This window comes from Nematolebias whitei, chromosome 7 (assembly GCF_014905685.2).
Source record: "Nematolebias whitei isolate Nwh7 chromosome 7, NemWhi1, whole genome shotgun sequence".
Lineage (NCBI taxonomy): Eukaryota > Metazoa > Chordata > Actinopteri > Cyprinodontiformes > Rivulidae > Nematolebias > Nematolebias whitei.
This window is the reverse complement of record NC_056504.1, coordinates 42,243,263-42,271,130: the sequence shown is the minus strand read 5'-3', so window position 1 is coordinate 42,271,130 and position 27,868 is coordinate 42,243,263. Positions and strand designations below refer to the sequence as shown.

At 41.5% G+C, this 27,868-nt stretch overlaps 2 protein-coding genes across 2 annotated transcripts in view; both read left to right on the top strand.

Annotated features, from left to right (window-relative positions):
* LOC119412846 (inositol 1,4,5-trisphosphate receptor type 1) overlaps positions 1-19,224 on the top strand; it is a 130,162-nt gene extending 110,938 nt beyond the window's left edge. Inside the window, exons 47-51 of the mRNA XM_037679883.1 lie at positions 4,154-4,293; positions 5,376-5,541; positions 16,682-16,842; positions 18,048-18,209; positions 19,133-19,224. Coding sequence (XP_037535811.1) covers positions 4,154-4,293; positions 5,376-5,541; positions 16,682-16,842; positions 18,048-18,209; positions 19,133-19,219 — 716 coding nt within the window. The 3' untranslated portion in view covers positions 19,220-19,224. The remainder of the gene's footprint in view (positions 1-4,153; positions 4,294-5,375; positions 5,542-16,681; positions 16,843-18,047; positions 18,210-19,132) is intronic.
* Positions 19,225-22,974: 3,750 nt separating this feature from the next.
* Positions 22,975-26,350, top strand: LOC119412575 (class E basic helix-loop-helix protein 40). Its single transcript, XM_037679599.1, has 5 exons — positions 22,975-23,308; positions 23,414-23,480; positions 23,701-23,808; positions 24,129-24,252; positions 24,440-26,350. The coding sequence occupies exons 1-5, from the start codon at positions 23,238-23,240 to the stop codon at positions 25,345-25,347; spliced, it is 1,278 nt and encodes a 425-aa protein (XP_037535527.1). The 5' UTR covers positions 22,975-23,237; the 3' UTR covers positions 25,348-26,350.
* The last annotated feature ends 1,518 nt before the right edge of the window (positions 26,351-27,868 follow it).

The following is a 27,868-nucleotide window of genomic DNA, read 5'->3' as shown; positions in this document are numbered from 1 at the left end:
TGTGTGTGTGTGTGTGTGTGTGTGTGTGTGGGTGTGTGTGTGTGTGTGTGTGTGTGTGTGTGTGTGTGTGTGTTTTAAATAAAATAGAGCTCTTTTTCTATTCAGTTTTGCAACACCAATTTAACACCAGTTCACACTTAAATGCATGTGAGTGTCAGATGGTTCCTGATGAACTCGAGTAACTCACGTGTGACCTCATTAACCTGCATGTGACATAGATTTATGGTCACATCTTAAAAAAAGTTTAATTCCTTGGAACTCCCCACCAGTCAGGCTGTTTGGGCTCATAAATCAGCAAAAGAAAATGCTCACAAACATATGAAGTTTTTTTTTTTTAATTAGCTCAAAATATATATTACATGTAAATAGGCTTGTATCTGTTGTTTCTTATGTTTCTCAGGAAATAGAAAAGCTTTATTTACAATCATGGGGGTGGGGGGGTCCACTCTTCAAAATGGAAATGCTGCGTAAGAAAAACTAAGTTCCGTCTTACTGATACTGTAAAATTAAAAAAAAATATCCATGTGCTGCTGATCAGATGTATTGATCATTGGTGTGACTTACAGCAAATCGAGTGGTTTGGCTGTTTGCTGTTCTGGAGCATTTAGGTGTGCGTTAACACGATGCCAAGGAGGACAGACATCTGTACTGTGCAGTAGTCCCTCGTTTATCGCGAGGGGTTCCGTTCTCAGTCCACCCGCGATAAGTGAAATACCGCGAAGTAGGAATAGTAGTACAAGTAGTAAGCAGTAGTTTATTTTAAGGTGTTTTAAACCCTTCCCACACTTTCAATATTCTAAACAATGTTTCTAAACTCTAAAAGAGCACAGAATGTCATGATCTCCCTTCTCCCTGCAGATGTGGGCTGCACACAGGTGCAGCAGGTGCTAATTAATTTAAAATAATTTATTTTAAATTTTAAAAAATCCATGCCGATCTTGCGGCTCATCCATCAATCAGCCAATTATGTGTTGTGTCCAATCTTACTTTGAAGAAACGCGAAAGAGCGACTCCGCGAAAGTCGACCTGCGAAGTAGCGAGGGTCTACCGTACATCTGACATCAGTACTGACCCTGAAGAAGGAACTGTTGTGGCCCATCAACATGGAAAAGGTTGAAAGTCCATCCATCCATTATCTTTACCCGCTTCTTTCTTTTCGGGTTTCATCAGTCACTGATGCCCATATCCAGCAGACACTGTGCGAGAGGCGGGGGACACCCTGGACAGGTCTCCAGTCCATCACAGGGACACATAAAGACAAACGAGACAAACAACCATTCTCTCTCTCTTTCACACCTAGGGACAGTTTAGAGTTACCAGTCAGCCTAACATGCATGTTTTTGGTTTGTGGGAGGTAACCAGAGTACACGGAGGAAATCTACACATGCACAAAGAGAACATGCAAACTCCGCCCAGAAAGGTGCCTCAGACAGGATTCGACCAGCGACCTTCTCACTGAGAGGCGGCAGCTCTACCAACTGATCCACTGTGCCGCTCAGGTCAAAAGTCCATTTCCAAATCATTTGGAGCTCCTCATTCTACAGCGAAAAAGATTATTTCACCAATTGGCCAGATGACCCAGCACCAAGGTCAAACTGTGCAGTGCTCAGAGACATTACAAATAACCAAGAGCTCCTCCTTCTCAGACTCTGCAGGCCTCAGTTAGCAGGTTTAAAGTTCATGACAGAACATTTAGACAATGACGGAACAAGTTTGGCTTGTCTGCAAGGGTTACTATGAGACCATAGTAAAGACATTTACCCATAATGCACAGCATTGTTTGGAGAAAACCAAACAAAGCATATCGACACAAACACCTCATGTCACCTGTCAAGCAGCCACAGGAGCCGGACACCTTGCAGTCATTGGGTCGATCATGAACAAAAGGATTAGAGTCAAATGTGAGGCCATCTGACAGCTGAAGCTTGGTCCAAACTAGGACTGAAGACAGGACGATGGTCCCAAACACAGCAGCAAATCTACAACAGAACGTCTGAAAAAGAAAAGAACCAAAACGTAGCGAAGGTCCAGTCAAGGTTTAGAACTCAGTTTGATTGAAATGCTGTGGTGGGATCTTAAAAAAACTGCAGAAACCAAGGCCCACAAGCCTTAATAACCTGACGCAATGTTGTAAAGAAGAGTGGGTTAAAACTTTCTAATAACATCATAAGTTACATGATTGTAAAGTTGTTTGTAGAAGTAATTGGATCATAATGTGAACTTAGTTGTTCACACACAGCTTCTCATTTGGGCTTTGTTTTAGTTTGTTATGTAATCTGTTGTGTTTTAAAATACTCGAGGTTGGATTTAAATCATTTTAGAAGCTTCATTTTTATTAGGTAAAACCATAAAACCTTAAAGCAGGAGGACTCTTTTTTTTTTTTTTTTTCACCATGACTGTAACTTAACATTAAACCAAGGCGGAAAAATGTAAACACTTTCAGAAGAGTTTGACTGTGTCAGAGGTGTTAAATTGTCCTTCTGCTATTTTAAGGCTCAGACTCGCCTCGTTTGTTTTTCTATCTAACTTTTCACGTTCCAGTCGAACAACAACATTTCTGCTTTGACTAACAGGCGTCACACTGAGAGCCAAAACACATAAACACAACCAATACTAAGTTATGTAACTGTCAGGAATGTTTGTTCTAAAAAAAATTAAAAAGCAGATTATAGCTTAAATTTAAAGCGTGAATATCTGATTTTATACTACTTAACACAACTTCGAAGTTACTGAAAATCTGAAGGCATTTTTTGAAAATAAATGAGCTGCTTTCATTTTTTTTTTAATCAATGCTAAATATGAATAACTCAATTAGAGCATTTTATTGTGTGAACGTTTATGACACATTCACACTATCGTGATCCATTTTTCTTCCGTATGATTAATTGGAGCGATTCTCATCTCGCAGTTTTCAAACTATTTCAACAAATCGTACATCAAAACGTTCAGCTCGTTCAGGAGAAAGGTGCTATGACTTCTTGTATTGGTGCAACTTTAGCTTTTTGAAATATTTAGCCTTTTCTGCCATTTTTTCCTCAAAAAATGAATTGAGCTCATTTTACATCCTTCATATCTTTGGATCTGTTTACAACCTTTTACTGCTCCTTTCATGTTTTGGTCTGATGCAGCTTCTTTCAGCTTTTTTGTACAAATGTAAACATTTTTCAGCTACTTTCAGCTGTTTTTTTCAGCTGTTTGTGATGCTTTCAGGATCTTTCTGCTAACTACGACATTTCTGTGATTATTCTAACTTCTTTCTACTAATTTCAGCTTTTTCTGCTATTTCAGCTACTATTTAGCTGTTTTATGTGCATTTTTGCATTTTCAACTAAATCCACATTTTTGAAGCTCATTTCAGCTCTTTCCACTTCTCAGAATCAGAATAAACTTTATTGGCATTGCACCAAGGTACAGATTCTTTCTGGTAGTTTAAGCTTCTTTCTGCCTTTTCAGCTTTTTTTTTTTTTTTTTTGCTGATTTCAACTTTTTTTTTTTTTTTTAGCAAATTTCGTAATTTTTGTGTTGATTTTTGCATATTTAAACCTAATTCAACAACTATGTGTTATTTCTGCTTTCTTCTGCTAAAGTAGGCTTAGTCTTCCATTTCAGCAACATCTCACTCAGCATGTTTTTTTTTAGCTAATTTCAGATGTTTTTCAGCAAGTTCTTCTGCAATAAGCATTCACACTAAGTTTTCGCAGGAAATGCAATTTCTCTAGTTGCTAGTGCATTTACAAAGGTTTTTAGAAACATGTTAAAATCAAAGTTTATATCCATTGTTTCTACAACTTTTACTACTTTAAATTAATAAATGCCAAGTGACACATAGAAACTAAATCCTGCACACTTAAAAGAAAGGCAGCCATTCAAACCTGTATTTTGATGATAGGATATGCAATTTTTTAATTATTTTTTTTTCCCATGTGAAATATTTGCATATGCTTTTGAGGTGTTTTTGAATGGATTAAACATTTAGCCTCGGTGTTTGTTGGCTCTAGGCAATCTTCAAGTTCCTGGTCGTCCAGTTTAACCAGTTCAGTAAAAACACAGCAGTGTGTCATGATTTACTGAAAACCTTTTGTTTTTGTTGTTCTCTATAAACTGTTGCTTCATGTTGAGGGGATCATCTTCTGATGCTTTCTATTTAATCAGAAAACGAGGACGGCGGGGAGGATGACGGAAACATGGAGCGGACGTGCGACTCCCTCCTGATGTGCATTGTTACCGTGTTGAGTCACGGTTTGAGGAGCGGAGGAGGTGTGGGGGATGTTCTCCGTAAGCCTTCTAAGGAGGTACGTGCCTGGTATGATTAGGCCTCAGGCTCCGTGCGTGTGCATGTGTGTGTGAGCTCACTGTGCGCTGAGCTTGTTCTGATTTTTAAGAGCACTGAGCTTTTGCAACGTTTCCTTTCCAGCTGCACTCCGCTGCTTGTGTGAGAAATGAAATCCTAAAATGAAACGGTTCTAGTGAATTCAGACTCAGCTGAAAGTGATGTCAAAAAGAGGATGTGCGACTGCGTGCGCAACACTTTAGTGCTTGGATCGGAGTGCTCAGGGTTCTAGAGAAATGAAGCCGTTTGTTTTAAAGACGTGGATACGACCTTATGTGGTTTCCTTCAGGCGAGCGGGTCAGAAATGAAGAGGCTTTTGACTCTTGCACCCACAAGCAAGAGCTCTCAGTACTTACAAGAATTTAATTAACTTTAAAGTCTTGGCATTCCTTCCTTTAAGGAAATAAGTTCATGGAAATTATTTTTTTTAATATCTTATGCAATCTGTTAGCCCTCAGAATATGCTTTCTCAACTGCCACACCAAATTTAATGTCCGTATCTGTAAAACTGACAGCTGGCTGTGGCAGCCATTTTAAATCAGGTCTTCAATCTTGAACTTTAGGAGTCTTTAATTCTTGACTCCAGAAGGTAATCAGATGTAGATATAAATCCAATTACTTTCTGCAAGTTCCATTATAATTTGGCCAGTGGTTTATGAGATATTTAGATAACAGAGACAAACACACACGCAGGCAAAACAAACCTCTTGGCAGCGGGCAACAAAAATGTGAAATGGGTTCCTGATTTGATCAATGGATTATGCTGACCTGACCAAGACCAGCTGCATCATGGTGACTTTCCGTCGTCTCTGTTACTTCAGCATCTGGTACCTGTGGCCTTGTTTCCTTGAACATCCAGAAAGGCCCAAGATTAACCTCATTTTAGACTCGTGACATCATCCCCAGCATGTTAACGCCTGCCTTTTGGATCGTATTTGTGAATAGAACAATCTTTCCTTTCTGCTCTTAATAGCTAAAGAATCAGTGAAATGTCAATGTTTACAGATGCACACTGTACAACCTTGTTTTCTTTCATTTGTCTAGGAGCCACTGTTTGCAGCCCGAGTGATTTACGACCTGCTGTTCTTCTTCATGGTCATCATCATCGTCCTCAACCTAATTTTTGGTGTAATCATTGACACTTTTGCTGACTTGAGAAGTGAAAAGCAAAAAAAAGAGGAGGTTTTGAAGACTACTTGCTTTATTTGCGGTGAGTGTCCCTAGCTTGTCTACTAAAGTCTCCTAAAGGGTCAAACTTTGATTGGAGGTCTAAGAGAACATATTTCTTCAAAGCACTGCTTTGGGACCTTCTTCCTATGCTGGCATAATTTTCTGAAGTCTCAATGAAATGTGACATATTTTAACATATTTTAGTAAAAAGACAACACACCTTTACGTAGAGCTTTTCCATTTTAGAAAGTGTGGTGAAATACTCCACTCCTGGTCTCATTTTATGGGTCAGGTGTTTTACAAGAACGGTTTCACAGTTACAAATCACACTTGATTATCCTTTAAGGGCATTTTTATTGTACAAGAGCTTAAAGTATCCAACCTGATTCAAGTAACGTGTCCATGAAGCTGCGTTCAAACTAGTGCAAAGTAAACCTTTTTTTTTTTTAAATACCGTATGCATTAAGTTAAAGTGATTACAATCACCTGCTAAGCCAACCGTTACAACCCTAAACTTTGTCTGAATGTCCATTCATGCTTTGCATCTACTCAAACTCTTAGTGTCAGAAATAATTACACCATCTAGGTACAGGTATAAGCCACCCTTTCTTCTGTTAGTGCTGTTGTTGGTGATTTAAGTTATGCCACGCTGCAGAAACATCATTGTGGACAAACACTGGTTTAGTGGGAGAAGAGAAACTTGGTGGTAAAAGATTGTTCAGTGCACCTACCGTTTTGTGCTTTTTAGGGGCTGTCCACACAGGAACAAGATTTTGTGACTACTCAAAGCTGTTTTTTGGAAGAAAAAATTTTTTTTGCCTTGTATCCATGCGGAAACTTATTAGAACATACAACAATAATGGCAGGTTTGCTTGTGTTTGTGCTGTAGATAAGCTTTATTTGCATGCTCTACACCTTGTTTTCTGTTTTAAGTTGTTTTTGTGGCATTGTTACAGTACAACAGACATGGTTACTACGGCCATTCAGGTCATGTTCAGTGTTTCAGTTTAGATAATCAAATTGCTACAATATGATGTGTTTATGAGACGAGTTTGAGAAATGAACCAAAAACCTTTGGGGAAACTGCACACAAGACCAACTGCCTTGCTCTTACCCAAAGTAAAGAGAAGGGTTGTAAGTATTCAGCCATCACCATCCCCTCCCAGAAAGTCCAGTAAGCTCCGACTGATCATCAGGTCAGTAAAATGAAGTGGAATTTAAGACAGCTGCTTACCTTTTGGTTGAGTCATATAACTTAAATACATTTGTAAATCTGTTTCAGGATGTTTGAATGCAGTCTTTTGTTAGAGTAAACACAACCCTTTAATGTGGTATTTGGATCTTTTATTTGTTTTTTGACCTTTCTTTTTGCGCAAACCCAAATTACACAAAACAAGGAAAGGAAAAAATATATACAAATTGTAGAAACACTGAAAATGTTCTAATTCCACAGTAAAAACTGCACCATGTCTGCCTATCGAGGATATATTTTCTCACTCTTTTGTTCCCAAATTTCCAACAGAACGATTTTTCTGTTGTATTTGAGGTTTCTGGTTATCTGTATGTTTTGCTGAAGCTCCAGCGAAGGCTGAGTCATGAGCGCTTCCTGCCACTGCTCTGCTCGTCCTCGAAAATTCACGTCTGTCTCACACACACACTCATTTTCTCCTACATATTCACATGCACACACTTAATTTCCCTACCATATGTTTTGTGCAACACTGCCGATTACCCAACTGTCTCCCCGCTTTTTATGGAAACAAGCATGTTTGCAAAACTTTTGTGTTTATATAAATAATACAGATGCACCGACTATGGTTTTGTGGAACGATATTGATTTTCAACAAGTGTACAGCTCTGAAAAAGCCAGAAAAGGGTAGAGTGACTTCTCCGGGTCAGGGAGGAGGTCCTGCCCCAAGTGGAGGAGTTGGGGTGGGAGATTGAGAGGCGGATAGGTGTGGCATCTGCAGTGAAGCGGACACTGTACAGTCTGTCTTGGTGAAGAGACAGCTGAGTCAAAGGGTGAAGTTCTCGATTTACTGGTCGATCTACGTTCCTACCCTCATATGAGCTTTGGGTTTTGACCGAAAGGACGAGATCTCGGATACAAGCGGCCAAATGAGTTTTCTTCACAGGGTGTCTGGGCTCTCCCTTAGAGATGGGGTGAAAAGCTCGGTCATCCAGGAGGGACTCAGAGTAGAGCCGCTGCTTCTCCACATCAACAGAAGCCAGTTGCGGTGGCTTGGGCATCTGGTTAGGATGCCTCCTGGACGCCTTCCTGGTGAGGTGTACCAGACACGTTCCACTGGGAGGCGACCCAGAGGAAGACCCAGGACATGCTGGAGGCACTATGTTCCTCGGCTGGCCTGGGGACGCCTTGGGATTCCCCCGGAGGAGCTGGCCCAAGTGGCTGGGGAGAGGGAAGTCTAGGCCTCCCTACTTGGAGGGTACAGCTCTGATAGAAATTTTTTCTTAAAGAACTATAATTAACATAATACGAAATAGAAAGCGATCCGTTTTCTTAACCTACTTTTCTAAACAGGATCATGGTAAGCTGGTACCTATCTCGAGCAGAGTACACCCTGGACAGGTCTGAAGTCCATCCCAGGGTTGGGGACAAATATCTATTCACACCTGGAGAGAAGTCAGTGATACCTGCTAACTTAACGTGCATGTTTTCAGGCGACAGCTCTAACCACTTCACCATTGTTCAGCCCTCAGTACAAAATACATTTTAAAATGTCTGATTTAATGAAAAATTGTTCTTCGGTTGTACCAATCAGTTTAACACCACTGATGTTTTTGTCTCTGGGGTTCAGTTTGCTGAAGGGACAAACACAACAAATATGCATATATATATATATATATCTAATATGTTAAACTTTTTCCGAGTAATCTGAAAAGTTGGTACTATCAACCTCAGTGGTATCAGATAATTTTTTCCAAATTTCTGTTAAAAACTTTTTATATGTTCATGTTAAATCTACAAGTAATCTCCAGATAATTAGACAGAGGGATTTATAAAAAAAACAAAAACCTAATAAACAAACATTTATACTATATCTGAGCTGTAAGTCAGAATACAGATGCTTATCATTTTAATTTTTTTGTGCACACAACTACACCAAATTACACATATTTTTCCTTACCCGATCTATATTGAAATAACTAGCAGCTTTGTCCAAAGTAATATTTGAATAATCTACTTACCTGTAATGTTAGATTAATAAATTTGTTAATGAAACTGTAACGTTTTTTGCATCATCTTTTCTGCCGTTAACGGTCAGTAATTAAACATATTAAGGTGTGTGGACACCTCAGGTGTGAGAAAGGAGCACCTGAACGACAGCACACCCACAATAAAAATTATTCATTTGTCTTGGTAAAACAATCAAAAAGATCAAACTGTGCTGACATTCTAATTGTCTAACATCCTTAATTAGCATTATTAGTATTGTTAGCATTGCTAACAGTAACGGCGGTCTCTGTGCCCAGCTCAGATGCAGTTGGGGTGTTCCCGACTCAAAAATCTGCTAACAGATTCTGTTTCATGACAGAGGTTCAAAATTCAAAGTAAAAGCACGGCTATATCTACTCCTCTGTTTGCTGAGCTCCAGCTCACATGACGAACAGCAGAAACAATTCCTCTGTAAGACAAAAAAAAAGTTTCCTTCTAACTGATTCTCCAACTTTGTTAGGATCGGGTTTAGGATTCAATATAAGCCAGACACAGGAGTGCAAAAACAAGAACAGTTTTTATTAATTAGGCTGCTGATTGCTGGAGTCAGGGTCCAAGGCAGGAGTCCAATCTTTTTTTTTTGATGGCCTCCCTTCTCCCCTTACAGCCATCCTCTCCACACCATTATTATGAAATATTTATTCTAGTGACTATCTAGTGTAGGTTTTTTTTTATTTTTTTATTTATTTTTTATAATAGGATAGAAAGAAAGAAAAGACAAAGTAAGACTCCAAAATATAAGAAATATACACAAAGAGAGCACACGGCAAAACACCCGGCCACTGTCTGTTCACCTGCAAAGAACATGACAAAACACAGCAACAAAATACATATGTATAAAGAACTTAAAATATTCAAGGCTTTGCAGTAAGTTTCCATAAATATATATGTCCATACCTACGCCTATATACATACATACATACACATGAATATACATTCATATACATATCTATATATCTACATATAAAGCCTACATAAGCATCCCTGCTTCTATTTGTGTGTGGTTGTGAGCATGCATAAGTGTATAAGGCTTCTCTAATAGAACATTTAATAGTAACTGTGAAGCAGCAGAGACCCGACCCCCAAGACCAGAGGCAGACGAAAAAAGGGGGGATCAGAGCCCAAGACCCCAGGAGGGACCCCAACCGCAGAGCCCCCAGGGCCACCCACACAGGACGAACCACTCGCCCACCCCCCAGATCGGACCACAGGGGAGAGCCGGAAGAACCCCACCAGCGACCACATACAGTGACCCCCCGGGGCCAACAGCGACGAACTCATGGGCCCCCGCCGGAACCCGCCGCACCGATGCAGGTCCAGGCCCGGGCACGGAGGCCCGGGCACCGAGGACCCACACCACCCAGGCCAAGGCCTGACAGGGCCAGAGGACCCGAGCCCCACCAGGCAGACACCAGGCCGAGCCGACACACGCCCAAGCGCCCAGCCCCCGACTCCAAGGGCCCCAAGCGCGCCGGCAGGCAAGGGCACACCCCACCAGGGGGCCGCGCGATAGGGGCGCGATGCCAAGCACCCGCAGTTGTATCAAAGAGCAGGAGTCCAATCTTAAAAGACAAAGAGGTTAGTGACTTTGGTGAGGACGAGAGTATACTGTGATTATAGTAAAAGTCACTAACCTTCTCAGTCTGTACGTGGCAGGTGAAATCCAGAGGTGTGGTCCAATGGTCGAAGCGGGGGTCAAGCACGTTGAAGCAGAGAAGCGAAAACAGGGCTGAGTCATGATCCAAAAGAGTAGTCGAGGGAGAGCAAGAGTTGTTACCGTGGTCAGATATGCAGACAAATCCAAAAAGGGGCAAGGCAAGGCGAGGAGTCAAACAGGTGAGGGTTCAAGGCAAGACAAGGCAAGGATGCAAAGCTATGGAACAAGATACTATGATTAAAGGCTTCACTATCAGTGACCATGAGTGGTGTAATAATTTGGCACTGGTGGAGAGTGAGAATGGAGCTTATAAAGGGTGCAGAGCTGTTGAACTAGATGGTAAATGAACTGTACTTATATAGCACCTTTCTATCTTATTTCAAGATACTCAAGGCACTTTACAGTACAATCTGTGTCCTCATTTACCCATTCATACAGCACTCTACTAGATCTCTACAAAGCTAATTGAACAAATAATTCTAAAGAGACTAATCAGTGCTTTATCACATTCATACACTGATGGGACACACATCAGAGGCTATGAGGGGTTCAGTGTCTTGCCCAGGGACACTTCAGCATGTGACTGCTGGTGAATTCGAACCCCCGACTCTCCCATTGGAGGACGACTGCTCTAACCACTCAGCCACAGCCGCCCCTAGATGAGAGCTGAACAGGTGAGTGGAATCAGGCTGAGTGCTGTGAGAAACAAGGGAGGTGTGGCATGGCTTGGAAGGAGTAGGCGTGAGCTGGAGATGGGTGATAGGCATTACAAAGCAGAGAAAGAAAAACTATGGCATGAGGGGCTGAAACAATACCAGGAGGGAGTGAGTGTGAGACAGGGGCCGATGGGGGGTGGGGTCAGCAGGGGCCACTGACCATGTCAACTTTTTCTCTTCTGATTTTATTAATAAACACATTACAAACATATTTAGGCAGCGCCTCTCATGAGGCTGCAGCCTCAGGCACCCGTCTACCCATGGATGTTGTTTGATTGTTTGTGTTTCTTTGGACGGGCTGTACTGAAATTAAATTTTGTTGTGCTTCTGTGCAATGACAATAAAGGCTGATTCTGATTCTATGTAGCTGGCTGAAAATTGCCTGGGTCCGGTTACAAGCCGTTTTCCAGGTGCATCTCTGATAAACAAGTAACATGCACAGTGTGTTAGCCCTGCACGGCAAGGTTGTGTGAAGATATGTGCGAGCACACATGTTGAAACGGGCAGTCAGGACAAGTGGTAAGCATATGGAAAGGGACAGAACTGTGTCCAGCAGCCAGCTGTCAGCTCTGACTCACTTGTGTTAAATGAGGCCAGGCCACAAGGGGAGCTGCTGTCCCTATGGTTTCCAGAAGGACCACAAGAAAACAGGAAATGCAGAGATTAGGAATTGGTCTCTGCAGGAATAAGGTGGCCTGACGTCCTGCTTGGTTTCATGAGCCATTCTGTTGATGTTTTATTGGTTTGTAGATCTCAGGGGAGCTGAAGGCAGCGATTGGTTTATGCCATGGTCATACTGCACGACTGATTCTTATTTGCTGCTGAATTTACTTCGGTCCAACACAGCAGGCTCACTCCCATCTTACATGGAGAATGATGAGCAGTAATCATTTTGAAATTGTTTTTCTACTGTTGAGTCATCACAAACTGACTTGGAGGCATGTTTCTAAGCAGCATGTGGTTTAACTCCCATTTATGAGAACTACTCTGTTGGTCAATCTTTGAGCTGAGTGTTCTTAAAGAAATACACCAGAAGTAGGATTCTGTAGAAGAATTTCAACAATTATTATCTTAGCTGTTGTAAATAGCTCTTTGAACTTCAGCTTTGTAAAATAAACTTTAAATTTAGCCTGATTGCCAAGCTAACAGCTAGTTCAAGCAAGACCAAGCTTTAAAACGCCTCTAATCTCAAAATCTTCATATTTTATAAACCTTTCATAGTTATTTACATATAAATTATGGGGACAGCAGCAGCTAGCTATAGCACTTCTGGTGCAGCCTGGAGGTTTTCCAGCAGAAGTGGCATTTTTTTTTTTTTTTTTGCCAAATTTCTATGTAACATGAAACTGACGATGAAAAGGTTTGAAAATTATTTTCTGCTTGAAGGGTGATAAAAATATTTAAGATTAGAGTTGTTTTAAGATGGTAAATATCCACTTTTGAGGCCTTGGTCAGACTATTCACTTGTCGATCCAGTCAGAATTAAAGTGTTTTTTCTGGATTGAGGTTGTTTAAAGAGCTGTCTTCAACAGGTTACGTTGTTACTTTAAACTTGCCATTTGTTTGAGGGCATGGCATGTTTAATCACTGTATCCATTTTTCACATAACCTTTACACACGGTGAGAAATTATGTGTTTAGAAGGTGAACTGATGGTTTAACAAATGCAAACTGATCTTAGTGGTAAAAATGTGTATTGAAACAAGAGGAAAAAAACATTTATATAAAAACTGCAAATAAGTCAGACTCGTGCATAGCAATGAAGCTTAATTTGTTGAAAAGAAAATGTGCAAAGTCTGCAATCAGCCTTACAGAGGCTTCATGCTGTAAAATAAAGATAAAATAGTGGTCATAATATTAGGTATGTGGTATTACTCAGCATAAGTACTTACGTCAAACATGTAAATGTGCCAGATTTAGCTGTATAGGCTATTTTTCATCTACAGTTCTGGACAGGTTGACGGTACAAAAGCTAATGAATAAAACTGAAACTAATAACAATCATAAACACATTAATAGTAAAATGTATGATCTTAAATACAAAAAAGACATAAACACATTAATAGTAAAATGTATGATCTTAAATACAAAAAAGACATTAATAAAAATGTTGGACCAAATACAAAAGCCAGTACTCAAGTATGATGGCAGAGTTGATTAGTTAACAATCGTCATCTTAAAAAGTTTAAATGTCTCTTAGGGTATACTCTACAATATTAGTATTAGTAGGCAGCACGGTGGCACAACTGGTACAGCTGCTGCCTCTCAGCGAGCAGGTCCTTGGTTCAAACCCCGGTCCAGGGGCCTTTCTGGGTGGAGTTTGCATGTTCTCTCCGTGCATGCATGGGTTTTCTCCGGGTGCTCCGGTTTCCTCCCACAGACCAAAAACATGCATGCTAGGCTGATTGGTAACTCTAAATTGTCCCTAGGTGTGAGTGAGACAGTGAATGGTTGTTTGTCTCGTTTGTCTCTATGTGTCCCTGTGATGGACTTGCGACCCATCCAGGGTGTACCCCGCCCCTCGCACAGTGATTGCCAGACATGGGCACCGGCGACCCCAGTGACCCAAAATGGAATAAACGGGTAAAGATAATGGATGGATGGATTAGTATTATTTTGTATAGAGCTGATTTGTAGTTATAAAACAAACAGTATGCTTTAAAAGAAAAGGACTTTGCTGAACTGTTGTGCACCCTGCCAGCCAAGTAAATAGTTTGAACCTGTCTAACACTGAATGTTAGGAAACACCTTGCAACTGTGACTTCCCTTCCCTCCATTGATTACGGTGACATTATTTACATGAACGCTCCTAAAAGCACCCTGCAGATGTTGGATGCTGCCTATCATGGTGCACTAAGATTCATAACTGGCTGTAACTACCGTATCCACCACTGCACCTTGTATTCACTGGTTAACAGGTCATCATTAACTTCACGTAGACTCTCCCACTGGTACATTTTCATATTTAAATCACTTCTTGGTCTGCTGACTTCATACATCTCCTCCTACATGTCTCTGTGTGAGTGCAGCTACAGCGTGCGCTCTCAGGACATTATTACCTACAGTGTTCCCTCAGTGAGGACTGAACTTGGCTCCTGTTTCCTGGAATATCTCGCAAAAAGATCTGAAGTTCTCGACTTTGACCTCTCTAAGTGGCTTTAAGCATCTGTTGGACTCCTGGCTAGAACCAATGGCGACATGTTCCTGTTTTTAGTTTTCTACATTCGCCTTATAATCTGTTTTTTGCTACTTTTTTTGCCTTCTTATTTTGATTTATAAAAATAAAAAAATCTGCATGTTTCTTTTGTGATTGTCTATTGTTGTCGTTTTTGTCCATTGTTATCATCACTCTTTGTTGAAATCGGGTCTCTTTTGTAAATGAGTCCTTGAGGCTCAATGGGATTAACCTGTCTAAATAAAGGTTGAATGAATGAATTGAACCATCTTAAAGAAAGTGGCCTACACTGCATTATTTTTCCTAATCAGCCAATCATATAGAGCAGACTTTTATTATTTGTCCACAAAAATGACTGGAGCTGAAATCTGTTTCCCGTATTCACCACAACTGTTTTGGTAGCTCTGGCATTTGTCGTTTTACTGTTTCTTTTTTCTATAGTTGCCAAGCTGAATGTTGGTTAAAGATCTTAGACAAGTCGTGTGTGTGTATTCCCACCCATCATGTAACAGATCATGTTCTACTGTCACAGGCACGTCATTTCAGTCCTAAATAACAATGACATGACATGACAAGGACTCGAGTCATAAATAACCATCGTAGCCATGAGAAGAACATGAAGTCTTGCAACAGATGGCCCTGCCCCCACAGAGTCCTGATCCCAACATCATAGAGGCAGTCTGAGATAGATACTGACACAGAAAAATAAAGTGCTCTCTTTAGATGACCGGCACATGAACTTTAAAAAACTGTTACTGTAAAAAAAAAAAAAAAAAAGTCTGGTCAAATAATGGTTACAGCATTGGCGTCAGAAGCATTTGTAATATTGGGCGGGGGGGGGGGGGGCACCCGGGTGGGGGTAGGATCTGGGGTTCCTCCCCCATAAAACTTTGAATAAAGTAGATGCCATTTCCTGCATTCTGTTGTATTTTAACGGGTTGTTAAACACCTATGTTTACCTATAAATGTAAAAAATAGATTTATTAACTATTTTAGAGAGCACGATACAACAAGAAGTAGCCTGACCAACAGCTCTCCTTGTGTGAATAGAGCACACTCCACTTCTCTCACGCATCCTAACACCACCACTCTGGTCGACAACTGCAGGCACTAACATAGTGCTAAGCTAGTGCACAACACAGAGGTGTCTCCCCCTCCACCCCCGTCCCATCAACAAAAACCCAAGAAGAGATGAGCACCCTGCCAAGGCAAGTGACCTAGAGGAAACACTGCATGAGTTGTTGAAGGTAACCAGGAAAACCAGGAGTGGACTTTTAGTGGTTTGACTATTCTCCTATTAATCAAGTGGAATGGATTTGTTCAGGCAGCACGGTGGCGCAACTGGTAGAGCTGCTGCCTCTCAGCGAGCAGGTCCCTGGTTCAAACCCCGGTCCAGGGGTCTTTCTGGGTGGAGTTTGCATGTTCTCTCCGTGCATGCGTGGGTTTTCTCCGGGTGCTCCGGTTTCCTCCCACAGACCAAAAACATACATGTTAGGCTGGTTGGTATCTCTAAATTGTCCCTAGGTGTGAATGAGAAAGTGAATGGTTGTTTGTCTCATTTGTGTCTATGTGGCCCTGTGATGGACTTGCGACCCGTCCAGGGTGTACCCGCCCCTCGCACAGTGATTGCTGGACATGGGCACCAGCGACCCCCGTGACCCAAAATGGAATAAACGGGTAAAGAAAATGGATGGATGGATTTGTTCAGAAATAGAAACAGTGCTGGGTGAACTAATATTTCATGGTAAATGTGGTGGGGTAAAAATTAATATTTTTTTAAATGTGAGGGGGTCCCCTTCACATGTAATTAATCCAATACCTATGGGTCACAATAATATTCATTTCATCTTATTATGGAAACATGTGCAATTAAAAGATGTTTGAAATAGAAGCTACAGTATTTCTACTTCATTTGTTGTTTTATGTTATTTTTTTTAAGTACTCGAGTTTCTTCTTTTGGCTTTTTCCTCTTCAGGAGTCTCCACAGCAAGTCGTCATTCTCCACCTCGCTTTGTCTTCTGCAGCCTCTGTCCTCAACTGTATCCATATATCTCATCTTTGTCTTTTACCTGGCAACTGCATTTCTAACATCCTTCTACCAATATACCCACTGTCCTTCCTCTGGACACATCCAAACCATCTCAGTCTGGCCTCTAACATATTCTCCCAGTTGTTCAACCTGTGCTGCACCTCTGATGATCTCATTCTTAATCTTATACATACTTGTCATTCCGAAGAACCTCAGCATCTTCATTCCTGCTATTTCCAGTTCTTTCTCCTGTCTTTTTGTCTCTGTATCCAGACCATACAACATAGCTGGTCTCACAACTGTCTTGTAAACTCTTCGAAAGTAGTACTCCATTTTAATACTATAAAAATGATTACTGTGTTTCAGGTCTGGAGCGTGACAAGTTTGACAACAAGACTGTGACTTTTGAAGAGCACTTCAAGGAGGAGCATAATATGTGGCACTACCTGTACTTCATTGTTCTTGTAAAAGTCAAAGATTCCACAGAATACACGGGGCCTGAGAGCTATGTGGCCGAGATGATCAAGGTAAACAAAAGTCAATCTAAAACTAGCCCTGTGTTAGCTAACATTACAAAGCTTCAACAAAAAGGTTGAATCATGTCATCTGGACTTCGTTTTTTTGTTTAACAAAAAAACGAAGTCCAGATGACATGATTCAACCTTTTTTGTTGTTATATACCTGGATGACTGAGAAAACAAACTTTGTGTTTTTGAAACCATTACAAAGCTTATTTGTTGTAAACGTGTTGATAATACAAGAAGGATATACTCTTTTGAAACCAAACTACATGTCACAGAGGTGCAGCCGGCATGTGACCGGTAATTTTTGAAGAAAAAAAAAAATTGTATGACATTACCTGAAGGAGTTTTTCATAGTGTAATGATCTATGTTGTCATCGTTTTGTCTTTTATATATATTTAATGGAACTGAGGCGTTGCTCTGACCGTCACTGCACTCACATATGAAAGAGAAGCGTTTCTTTGGCATGGTTGGATGTGTCACGTTTCTGGCAGCTGTTCTCAAGCAGTTTTGCTCAGTTTACATTACTCACTCACACTAATACACCGGCTCGTCACACCCACACACACACACCAGTGCACATCCTCTTTTTTTAATCTCAACTGACAAGCTGGTTATGCCTATTTAATTACAAACCAACTGGCAATGACAATGAGGAAGTCACTGAAGCCAAATCAAAATACATGATCCATGGGTTGACCATTTAACTGATCAAATCATGATGAGAGTTCATTGATTCCTGTTGACTGTGGACTCTGGTCATTCACACTTGTAAGTTTTCTGCAGTCCTACAATGTAGACACCTCGATCAAATAAGTCCAGCAAAAATGTAGTGTTTCTTGATAGAAGATACTTTCACTTAAATGATAAATGGTAAATGGACCTTTCTACCTTCTCAAACTACTCAAAGCACTTTACACTACAATCTGTGTCTTCATTTACCCATTCATACAGCACTCTACTAGCTCTATACAGACTAATCAGTGCTTTATCACATTCATACACTGATGTGACACGTATCGGAGGCAATGAGGGGTTCGGTGTCTTGCCCAGGGACACTTTGGCATGTGACTGCTGGTGGAATCGAACCCCCAACTCTTGCATTGGAGGACGACTGCTCTAACCACTCAGCCACAGCCGCCCTGCACTTAAGGTTACCACAACAGTCTAGTTTACAAACATCAAACACAATATGCTTGGTCAACCACAGGAGCACAACCTGGACTGGTTTCCTCGGATGCGAGCCATGTCATTGGTGAGCAGCGATGCAGAGGGAGAGCAGAATGAAATCAGGAACCTGCAGGAGAAGCTGGAATCGACCATGAGGCTGGTGGCCAACCTGTCTGGACAGCTGACTGAGCTCAAGGAGCAGGTATCTGTTGTATGAAGTGACGGAATCACTCGAACACCAGCTTTATATTTCATTTGGGTTCCGTCTTTTGGTTCCTCTTTGGTAGTAGGACTGCTATTGTTGAGAGGAGGCTCATGTAAAACAAAACCTAAATCAATCTCTGGATCCAACACTTCCCAACAGAACTCTGATTGTAATCAAAGAAGATATTTTTTTACATCCCATTGTATTTGTTTAGAATTAGTTTTTAATGCATTTGCAATGTTTAGAAACCAGCAACCAAACATGAGTACATAAACACGTAAATTCATAAATCTTTTTTTTTTTTTTTTGTTATTGACTGATTTCACTTTTTTTCCTCTTTGATCTAAAAAGACAAAGTGACTGACAACAACCATTCTACTTTTTTATTGTTTCTTAATGCCAGAAGGTTGGAATTGAGAAAATTAATAAATAAAAAAAAAGGTTTGTGGCACATCTGTAATTTATTTTTATACAAAATTTAACAAAAATGTTGAAAGAACATCACACAAGAGTGGAGATTCCATAATCTGATAGGGATTGTAGACAATCTCTCCACAAAGCACCACTTCAAAAATTTCCAGACTATTCCTTGATAACAAAATTAGAACACAAACGGAGGGAGACTAAAACTTCTCTGTCAAAGGAGAAAAACTGGGTGACCCACATTGGGTGATATGAGTGACCCGGGCCAACCATATAATCTCGATTTATTCCGCCATCACCTCCCCACCCTCTTAATCCCATGTTTTTGAGATTATACCCATCCATGGCAACAATTTATTCTGACGTTTTATGAAGCAACCCAATAAAGAAACTTCACACAGTTCCAAAGAATCTTCAGAGTGAACTCATAATACCAGATTACAGATGTGCTGCTGAATCTGTCATCTTTGTGCTCTTCTGTTTGTTTCTCTGTGCAGATGACAGAGCAGAGGAAGCAGAAACAACGAATTGGACTTTTGGGTCATCCTCCACACTTGAATATTAACCCCCAGCAACCTGCCTGAGGCCAATTTCACCAGTCCCCGAGTGGGTCCGACTGGTCCCCACACGCTACAAAATACCAAAAAGTGTCCAAATGTATTTAGATCAATGCCTGACGTTATTCTTCACCAGACGCTGTTGGTTTTTTTAAAGTCTGCAGGTATTTTTTGAGTGTGTAAAGGGAAAGTTAAAACGCTCCATGGTGTGGGCGTGTCTCGTGGGTTAAGTGTGCACAAAGTGCCTCCAGACGTCAGAATCAGTCCTATAAGTCAAGAAGATGAATGCAAATTTAGAGTTGACTTCTCTGACTGTCTTCTGGATTACAGCCAAAGTTTAGTCAGTGTTGCTGATGGGAGTTTTCACAATAAGTGTCCTTGTGATGAGGTTTTAATCCTCAGTGTTTCACCAGCAAACTCAGGTCAGGTTTATTGAAAGGCTTTTTTCCACCTCTACACAGTCAGTTTTCATCTGACAGCAATAGGAATGCTGTAGAATATGCAAAGGATTGACTGTTTTTGGACTATATTTGCTTTTTTTAATTCAAATTAGTTTATTTTCTATTCATAATATAAAAACACACCAGGGTTAAACAGAATTCATAACATCAAAATTATTATTTTAGTCCCATAATGTGGCTTCATTATGTTATAAACCCATTCTATCTGTTTTATTTATATTTTTAATGAAGGCATGTGATTGTTTTTCAATTTCAGAATTCCCGACTATCTCAAACTGAGGTCGTTTGTTTGTTCTGGGACGGTTGAGATAAAAAGGAAGACATATTTTAAGCTGCATGGAAGCTTTTTGTAAAATAAATAACCCTGACCTCGGAGAACCTTTTCCAAATGACATATAGTATCTTCTTACTGGAGAGACGCAACAAATCATGTTTTTGCTTTAATATTATGGTTCTGATTTTTATTTAGTTTGCTTTTTGGTTTCCAGTTGAAACATGTCTAAACTTTAGGATTTTCGGGGCAATGTTGTGCAGACTTTATTTCACTTCAATCTACTCAGAGTTATGTACACATTAAATCAGTTTAGTCCCGTGCACTGATATTTTTGTAGCACCCAGATCATTATGTTTTTGTTGTTCACTTTGTAAAGCATCACTAAAAGATTGAGAGTTTTAAGTGTTTGCGTGGGAAACAAACGTGTTTTTACAGATGTCACTTGCTGCGTGACTGAACTAAATTGTTCAAAGAACTGCAGGTTTGTGTCTGGATTGTACATTCCAACCGTGAAGCTTATTTAAATAAATAAGTGTGTAAAACAACCTGTTGGTGAAAACCGTGTCTGCGTCAGAACAGAACCAAATGTCACGCTAAAGAAAACGAAGGCCCGGTATTTCCCCGAGTCGCAACCATGAAGTTTACGTTGATGCTTCAGAGGTTAGCGTGAACATCGACCTGCTGATTGAAATGGCTGTCGGCTTCAACACGCTAAAGGCAACGACTCAAAAGGTTTACAAATAACTCCAATTTGTGGAATATTCATTCCTGTTAGTGGTATTCTCCAAACAAAAAAAATGCAATATATATATATATATATATATATATAATTTTTTTTTTTTTTTTTTTTTATTTCTTTCAACCTTTATTTATACAGGTTAATCCCATTGAGCCTCAAGGACTCATTTACAAAAGAGACCTGAATTTTTGCACATCTGTTTTGGCTCCAGCATCTTCCTGTCATATTAGGAATATTTAATTATATATGAACTGCTGGGACATGTAAAGTGCAAGGGTAATTTTGTAATTAATGAGTCCTCCAGCCTGCCCCATATGAGTTTACTTTCAGCACTCTGGAGTATCTATAAAAACATGATTATACTTCACAAATGTTGGTGTGTTCATGCAGAAAGAGCTTGTGTCATAGACCCTCTGTTGTTACTTTAAAGTTATTTCTGCTTTCACGCAAACCTGACATCTGAATAATCGGAACCGCCTGGAAATTTACTACTGGTACACCAAATTCAGCCCAATATCTGTAAAACCGAGTCATTTTTATGTTCGTTAAAACCACTGAATTCTAGAATTGTACTGCTCAAGGTGGCTGCATCTGTTACATCCATTCTGAGATATTGCTTTGAAAACTTTAATTCTTCTTTTTTCTGGATATAATTTTTTTGATGATTATTTCCTCTGCTATCGGCTGCTGTGAAGGATTTTTAATGAAACTTTTTTTTTTACTTTTGGACATTTGTTATGATGCATAACCATAACAATGTGGGGGGTTTTTTTTTACAACTTGGAGCAGATGATTAACATTTCACAAGCTCAAATAACACCTCGACTAGATCGGACAACAGACTGGACTGGAGATGCAACAGTGAAGCCGTCTACATGAAGGGACAGAGCAGAGAAGCTGAAGTCCTTCAGTGTTTGCAGCAAGATGCTGCATATCTTCTAGAAGTCTGTTGTAGAGAGCGCTAGCTCTTCTGCCATCATCTGCTGGGGTAGCAGCACCAGAGCAAGTGACTTAAAGAAGATCAACAAGCTCATAAAGAAGGCTGGCTCAGTTCTGGGGACTCTTCTTTGGAGATGATTGTATAGAATGATTCCTCATAAAATGAAGAACATTACAGACAACCCTCAGCATCCTCTTCATCAGACTGTCACACAACAACAGTGTCTTCAGTCAGACGCTTCTTCAGCTCCGTTGTAGGACAGACCGCTACAAGAGATCCTTCCTGCCCACAGCCATCAGCATCTAGAACAACTCTTTAATGAAACCAGGATGAGTTTCAACATTTCATTTCTTTTTGGGATTAGTAAAGTATTTTTGAATTTAAATTAATCAGTTAGCTGTGGTGGCCATGCCGAATTAGGTTGACTCCAAAAGTGAATCTGTTGTTGACGTGCATCCAATAATTATTTTCCGAGAGTTTCAATAAAATCCATGCACTGGTTCACGAGATATTTTGATAACAGAGCTAACAAACGCATGAGTACACTATCACCCGCCTTTCAGTGGTGAGCGATAATCCAAATTTGTAACTTTTTTGATGCACAACAAACAGGCTGACTTTTTGCAATTCAACTGTAAAGTTCTGATGCATTTTATCGTGAGGATTGTGTGCTGGAAAAAGGGGCGTGTGTGTTGGTGTGTGCGTGCACGTGCAGCGTTGTTTTGACCCTGGTCTGTGGACAGGTGTAGCTGCCTTGTGCAGGATGAGCTGGATGTGATTTGTCTGACCAGCAGGCTCCTGAGCCCATGAGGAGATCAACGTGACAGGATGGCTTCATAACAGTCACGGACTCCACGCTCGGGTGCACGTGGACAACCTGCCGTGACCGCACGTTTGTTCTCTCCATAAAGTTAACAGTTTACACCTGCAGCTAGCTCTTCGATTTCCCTAATACACGCAGCAATGATTGCAAAACGTTCATTTCTAATATTAATGTTGTTTTTACCCATGAAACTGCGGTATATTGTGTCGCTGTACGTTGTTTTCATGTTGCAGTTGTTTCCACGCGCCCTTCGCACCATGTCCTGCCGAAATCCCGTCCAGTTTCGTCTCAGCCACGCTCGTCCAGCCTTGTTGCCACACTCTTCAGCATGGCGATACACGGGATCCGCAGCGCCCCGCCCTCCCTCTGACGTCACTCGCGCTCCGACCAATCGGGCGCCGGATCTGTTACAAGTGGGCCGTCCCTCCCGCCGAGGACACAGCGCCGTTTAACACGTGAGCCTCATGTGACTGAGAGGTAGGTTAGCGTGAGCGGAGAGTCGGAGGGTTTATTTAACTCGTCGCTCCCAACTCCACCACTTCCCCCCCAAAGCGTCGTGAGGGAGGCTCGGCTTCCTTCTGCGGAGCGACTCGCGTGGAATGACTTAAAATAATAATACACGTTTTACATTCAGAATACGCGAAAAGAAAATGGCAAACGCGTAAACGTTTTTTAGACCGGTTTTTGCTGTTACACTTGACGAACAGGTTGTTTTGAGAAACGAATGCGTGTTGTTTTGCGACCTCGCTGGTAAATCTTGACTGGAGCCGCATTATTATTTTTTTATTTTATTACCGGATTATAAAGAATGGAGCGAATCCCCAGCGTGCAGCCACCTCCTCTTTCCAAACATCAGGCTGATCTGTCAGACGTGCAGGGGTGAGTTCCTCTGGAAGAACCTGTAAACACCTACCCCACAGAATAATGTCATTATGTATTTGTTTTATGCTGAATGCGTCTGTTTGCATTTGTTTGCGTCGTTAGGATGGATTTCCAGATGTATATGTATAAACCCAGGCGGGGAATGAAGAGAGGAGGAGAGGAGAGCAAAGTAAGTGTGCTCTTTTTGATTATCAGGTTACTTGTCAATGCATTCAAACCGCGGTGCTTTAAGCTTGTAATCCCACAAGGGAGGGATTAAAGCGGGCATAAATTCCCATAAATGGTTGACCCAATTTCTGCTATGACATAACTTCTGGATCCTTTCCCCTCGATGGGTGGACCTCTGCCCGGGCATGTATTGACGCAGCGCGTGTGTTTGTTCTCCGCAGGACACCTACAAGCTGCCTCACAGGCTCATTGAGAAGAAAAGACGCGATCGGATAAACGAGTGCATCGCTCAGCTGAAAGATTTATTACCTGAACACCTGAAACTCACTGTAAGTTCACCCTGCAGCCTGACGCCGGGAGGGAGGGTGGGCTGGCACTCTGCGCCCTCTAGTGGCAGCTTTGGTGTATTGCACCAGTGCGTCAGCAGCCAAATCTGAAGAGAAAGTATTTTTTATGTTGGATTTTCAGACTTTCTGAGCTCCACTTTTCCTCTTAACAGTTATAATAACTCTACATTAAAAAAAATGCACACATTTTTATATAGCTGCTGCATTAAGTAAATAGACAAAGCCATGTTCCCAGCATTAGTGCAGCTTAGTGTGTGTTGGATAAGCAGTCAGGATGTGCTGACTGTGTGCATCTCCCTCAGACTCTGGGCCATCTGGAGAAGGCTGTGGTTTTAGAGCTCACGCTCAAACATGTGAAAGCCCTCACCTGTCTTCTGGAGCAGCAGCAGCAGAAGATCCTCGCTCTGCAGAGCGGCATGCAAATTGGTGAGCTGCACACACGTAACATGCACAGTGATGTAAGGTAGCTGCAGCCCATAATGCTAAATAGTCAAATGAGTTCATAACTGCAGGATGAGATTGCTTTGGTTGTTTTCCAATAAAAGCACGCCCTGTGTGTGTGTGTGTGTGTGTGTGTTAAGTTTCTCACGGATGTGTTTTGTTTGTTTTATAGAGCAGCCACCCGTTAGCCAGGAACAGTCAGAAGAGATGTTTCACTCTGGTTTCCACATGTGCGCCAAGGAGGTTCTTCAGTATCTCGCCAATCACGAGTCGGACAAAGACTTAACTCCATCTCATCTAATGAACCACCTTCACAAAATAGCTGCAGAGGTTCTGCAGAGTCTGCCCCGACCCCCCACCCCTCTCAGCCCTCAACCCGAGGAGAGCCCAACCTACCAACAGCACCAACTTCACAAGGAGGCAACCACCAGCTTACCCCCTAAGCCCACGGAGGGCTATGGGAGGAACTGCGTGCCTGTCATCCAGCGAGCGTATGCTCCGCCCAGCAGCGAGCAGAGCGGCAGCGATACAGACACAGACAGTGGCTACGGGGGGGAGCTGGAGAAAAGTGATGGGGGTGCCCTGCAGGGTCGTCCAGATTATTACGGTCAGGAGAGCCAGCCTAAGCGACCGCAGAGCTCTGGCATCAAGCAGGAGGGCGATGAACCTCGCCACAAACGGCCCCGCGTCGAGTCCTCGGAGGATGAGCTGCTCTCGGGCGGGGAGTCGTCAACCTCGTCGTCCTCCAGCGGTTACGGTAGCTACATGAGCGTTTCCCCCAGCCACCCTCCACCGCCACACCCGCTCTGCATGCCGTTCTACCTCATCCCACCCTCTGCTGCAGCTTATCTGCCAATGCTGGAGAAGTGCTGGTATCCTGGAGCCGTGCCCATGCTGTACCCCAACGTGGGAGGCTCCTCACCCCCCATGTCCAGCGAGAGACCACCCCCACCTCAACTGGGGCTGTCTCCCAGAAGAGGCTCTCCAGCCCCAGCCATATCTCAGACCCCCATGGACTCCCCTGCCCTCCTTCAAGCACTGAAGCAGGTACCACCGCTCAACCTGGAAACCAAAGAATAAAAACGAAACATGAAGGAGCAGGTGAAAGGACGATGTGTTTTTTGTTTGTAGCCAGAGACAAAGCCAGCAGTGGGACGGACGTGCACATGACGGAGCTGATCGTAATCGTTCACTTTGCTTTCTTCATGACTTGTAGAAACAATCAGACGAGGGTTCAGAGCAGCATCCATCCCCACTGGGAGGAATGCAAACGCTCTGGGTGAATGTTTAAACCTCAGTGATTTTGTTTTCTCTTTACTCATGTATCAGACACTGCCCTGCACACACACACACACACACGTTGGTTGAATGTAAAGAAAGAAATGTTCTCGATGCTGCTGTGGAGATGTAAACGACGTTGACGCATCTTGTAGCCGTTGTGATAAAGACTCACCTCTTTGTACTCTTGAAACCTTTGCACCAAATTAGCCGTGTTAGTCACCAAAAGTTTGTTGCCTATGTCCTTTGCTCACCATTCTGATAACTGGAACACGCCCTTCGAGCCAGACGTGATGGCTGGCACCATAAAACTCAAGGATGTTCTCGAAGTGTATGCAGACGAGGATGCAACCTTGGATGAAGGGATAGGCCACCACATGGCCAAAGCGAGTGTCTTGTATCTTTCTGTTGACAAACAGCCAGCTGAGATGGATTTGTGTAATTATTGTCCATAAACTTCACGTACATTTCTATTTTTGATACCTGTTCTAGCGCTCTGCCCACCCGGGCAGTAAGTTGAGAGTGCGGACGATGCCGTGTCCTCAGAAGCTGTACATTGTGTAGCACTGTGCTGGACCTACTCGACGTGTTTCTGCTCAAGTCAAACCCGGTGTTTGTTCTTGCTGTTGCCTTTTTACTTGTGGAAAAAAGTTGATAAACTGCAGATGTTTTTTTTTGTTTTTCTCTAATGTATGAATACTAGAGTCTGAGGCGTAAACAGGGGAGATGTGAATGTAAGTTTTACCAGAAAACTAGTTTTCTATAGAGAGAGAGGTACTTAAGGTTTTCTATTTTGGGACCTAAAGAGAGATGTCTGATGTACATATTTTGTCTATAAATGTTGATATATATATATATATATATATATATATATATCATATTAAGTGTATTAATAAAAATATTTTTCCCATTGATGGTTGTTTTAATTGTTTTGGAAAAGAAAAGCGACACTTTCTGCTTTTATTTATTCATACGTGTAAAAAGCTGATGAGCTAAGTTTTACTGTCTGAGGCGATGTCACTGTAACAAACTAGAAGTGCACCAAAACATGCATGAGATATTAATCAAGCCTGCACCCATCATAACCTTTAATGTTCAATGAACTGGATAATTATATGAAAATGCTTTCATGCTTAGGTTTATCCCAGCACAGACCTAATGTTTCATTTGACATCACAAGCTTTCCAACAACATGATTGATCTCTACTATCATTTTAGGAGCTGCCCAAGTATTGATTTGTTGTTTTTTTGTGCAAACTGAAGTCAACAACCAGCCTGAAATAACCTTTCAACGTGTTGAAGTTGATTTCCGTTTTTGTTTAGGAATGTTTATTTGCTGTCATGGAATAAGTTTTCACCCATTACTTTATTAAATTTAGTCTTTAAGTTACAGGTTGAATAAATAAATTATGTCAGTCAATGAGTCCTGGAGGCCTAATGGTTTTAGACAAACACCACATAAGCCATGTTGGGCATCTGAATACATGTAGCACTTCCTGTCTGCAAAATTTCACTTATTCACCTGATTTAAAGGCTAGCAATGTAGCAATTTTATGCGAACTCATGACGAATTTATGAGTTACATTAAAGCATTTTAAGCACTCTAAGAACTTTATTTTCTGCAACAGTCGCTGTCTGACCAAAGCCTGTTCTCTGGCTCCACCTGCTGGCAATCTAAAATAATTACAATCATATAATCCTACTAAATTTTTACCAACAGTAACCATTTAATCCAACTAAATTCAAAATAAATAGTGTGCTCTTTGTCTGGCTTTAGCCCAATAAAGCAACAAATAAAAGACACATTTGAGCTGCCCCCTGTTTAAACTCTGAGCTGCTCATGTTCTCCTGTGCTTTGACTTTCTGATGGAGGAATGACTAATTTTCACTGATAATGGGAAAGGAGGAAAGTTCTGTCTTATAGCAGACAGTGGGTTCCAGCAGCAACATTTTGTTGGTTAGAAGGAAAAGGGATTGAAGTTTAGCAGGTCTGAGCAGAAATCCTGCGTCAGGGTTCAAATATGATCTGTGGAAGTGATTACCATCTTCATTGTGTGGACGTGAAGAGAGCATCAACAGAAACGTGCAACAGCTAACTTTACAACAGTCTAACTTGTTTCATGGTTTGCTTGAAGGCCTCCTGTGGAAGTGATTTGTTCATCAAGCACAAGCCTCAGTTTGTCCTCCTGCAGCAGAGCAGAGCTGCATGGTTACAGCATTAAATGGTGCAATCTAATTAGTATAGATTTCCAGAAGGCACGCTTCATGAAGCTCAAAGCTCGCCTTGCCGTGCTCAGCCAGCTCCTGGGCTCTCTGCAGGACT

Excerpts from the sequence above, each read along its gene's own strand:
- LOC119412575 (XM_037679599.1), top strand. The coding sequence starts at position 23,238 with ATGGAGCGAATCCCCAGCGTGCAGCCACCTCCTCTTTCCAAACATCAG. Across the intron at positions 23,809-24,128 it reads CTGAACACCTGAAACTCACT|ACTCTGGGCCATCTGGAGAA; the intron begins GTAAGTTCACCC and ends CATCTCCCTCAG. Across the intron at positions 24,253-24,439 it reads GCAGAGCGGCATGCAAATTG|AGCAGCCACCCGTTAGCCAG; the intron begins GTGAGCTGCACA and ends TTTGTTTTATAG.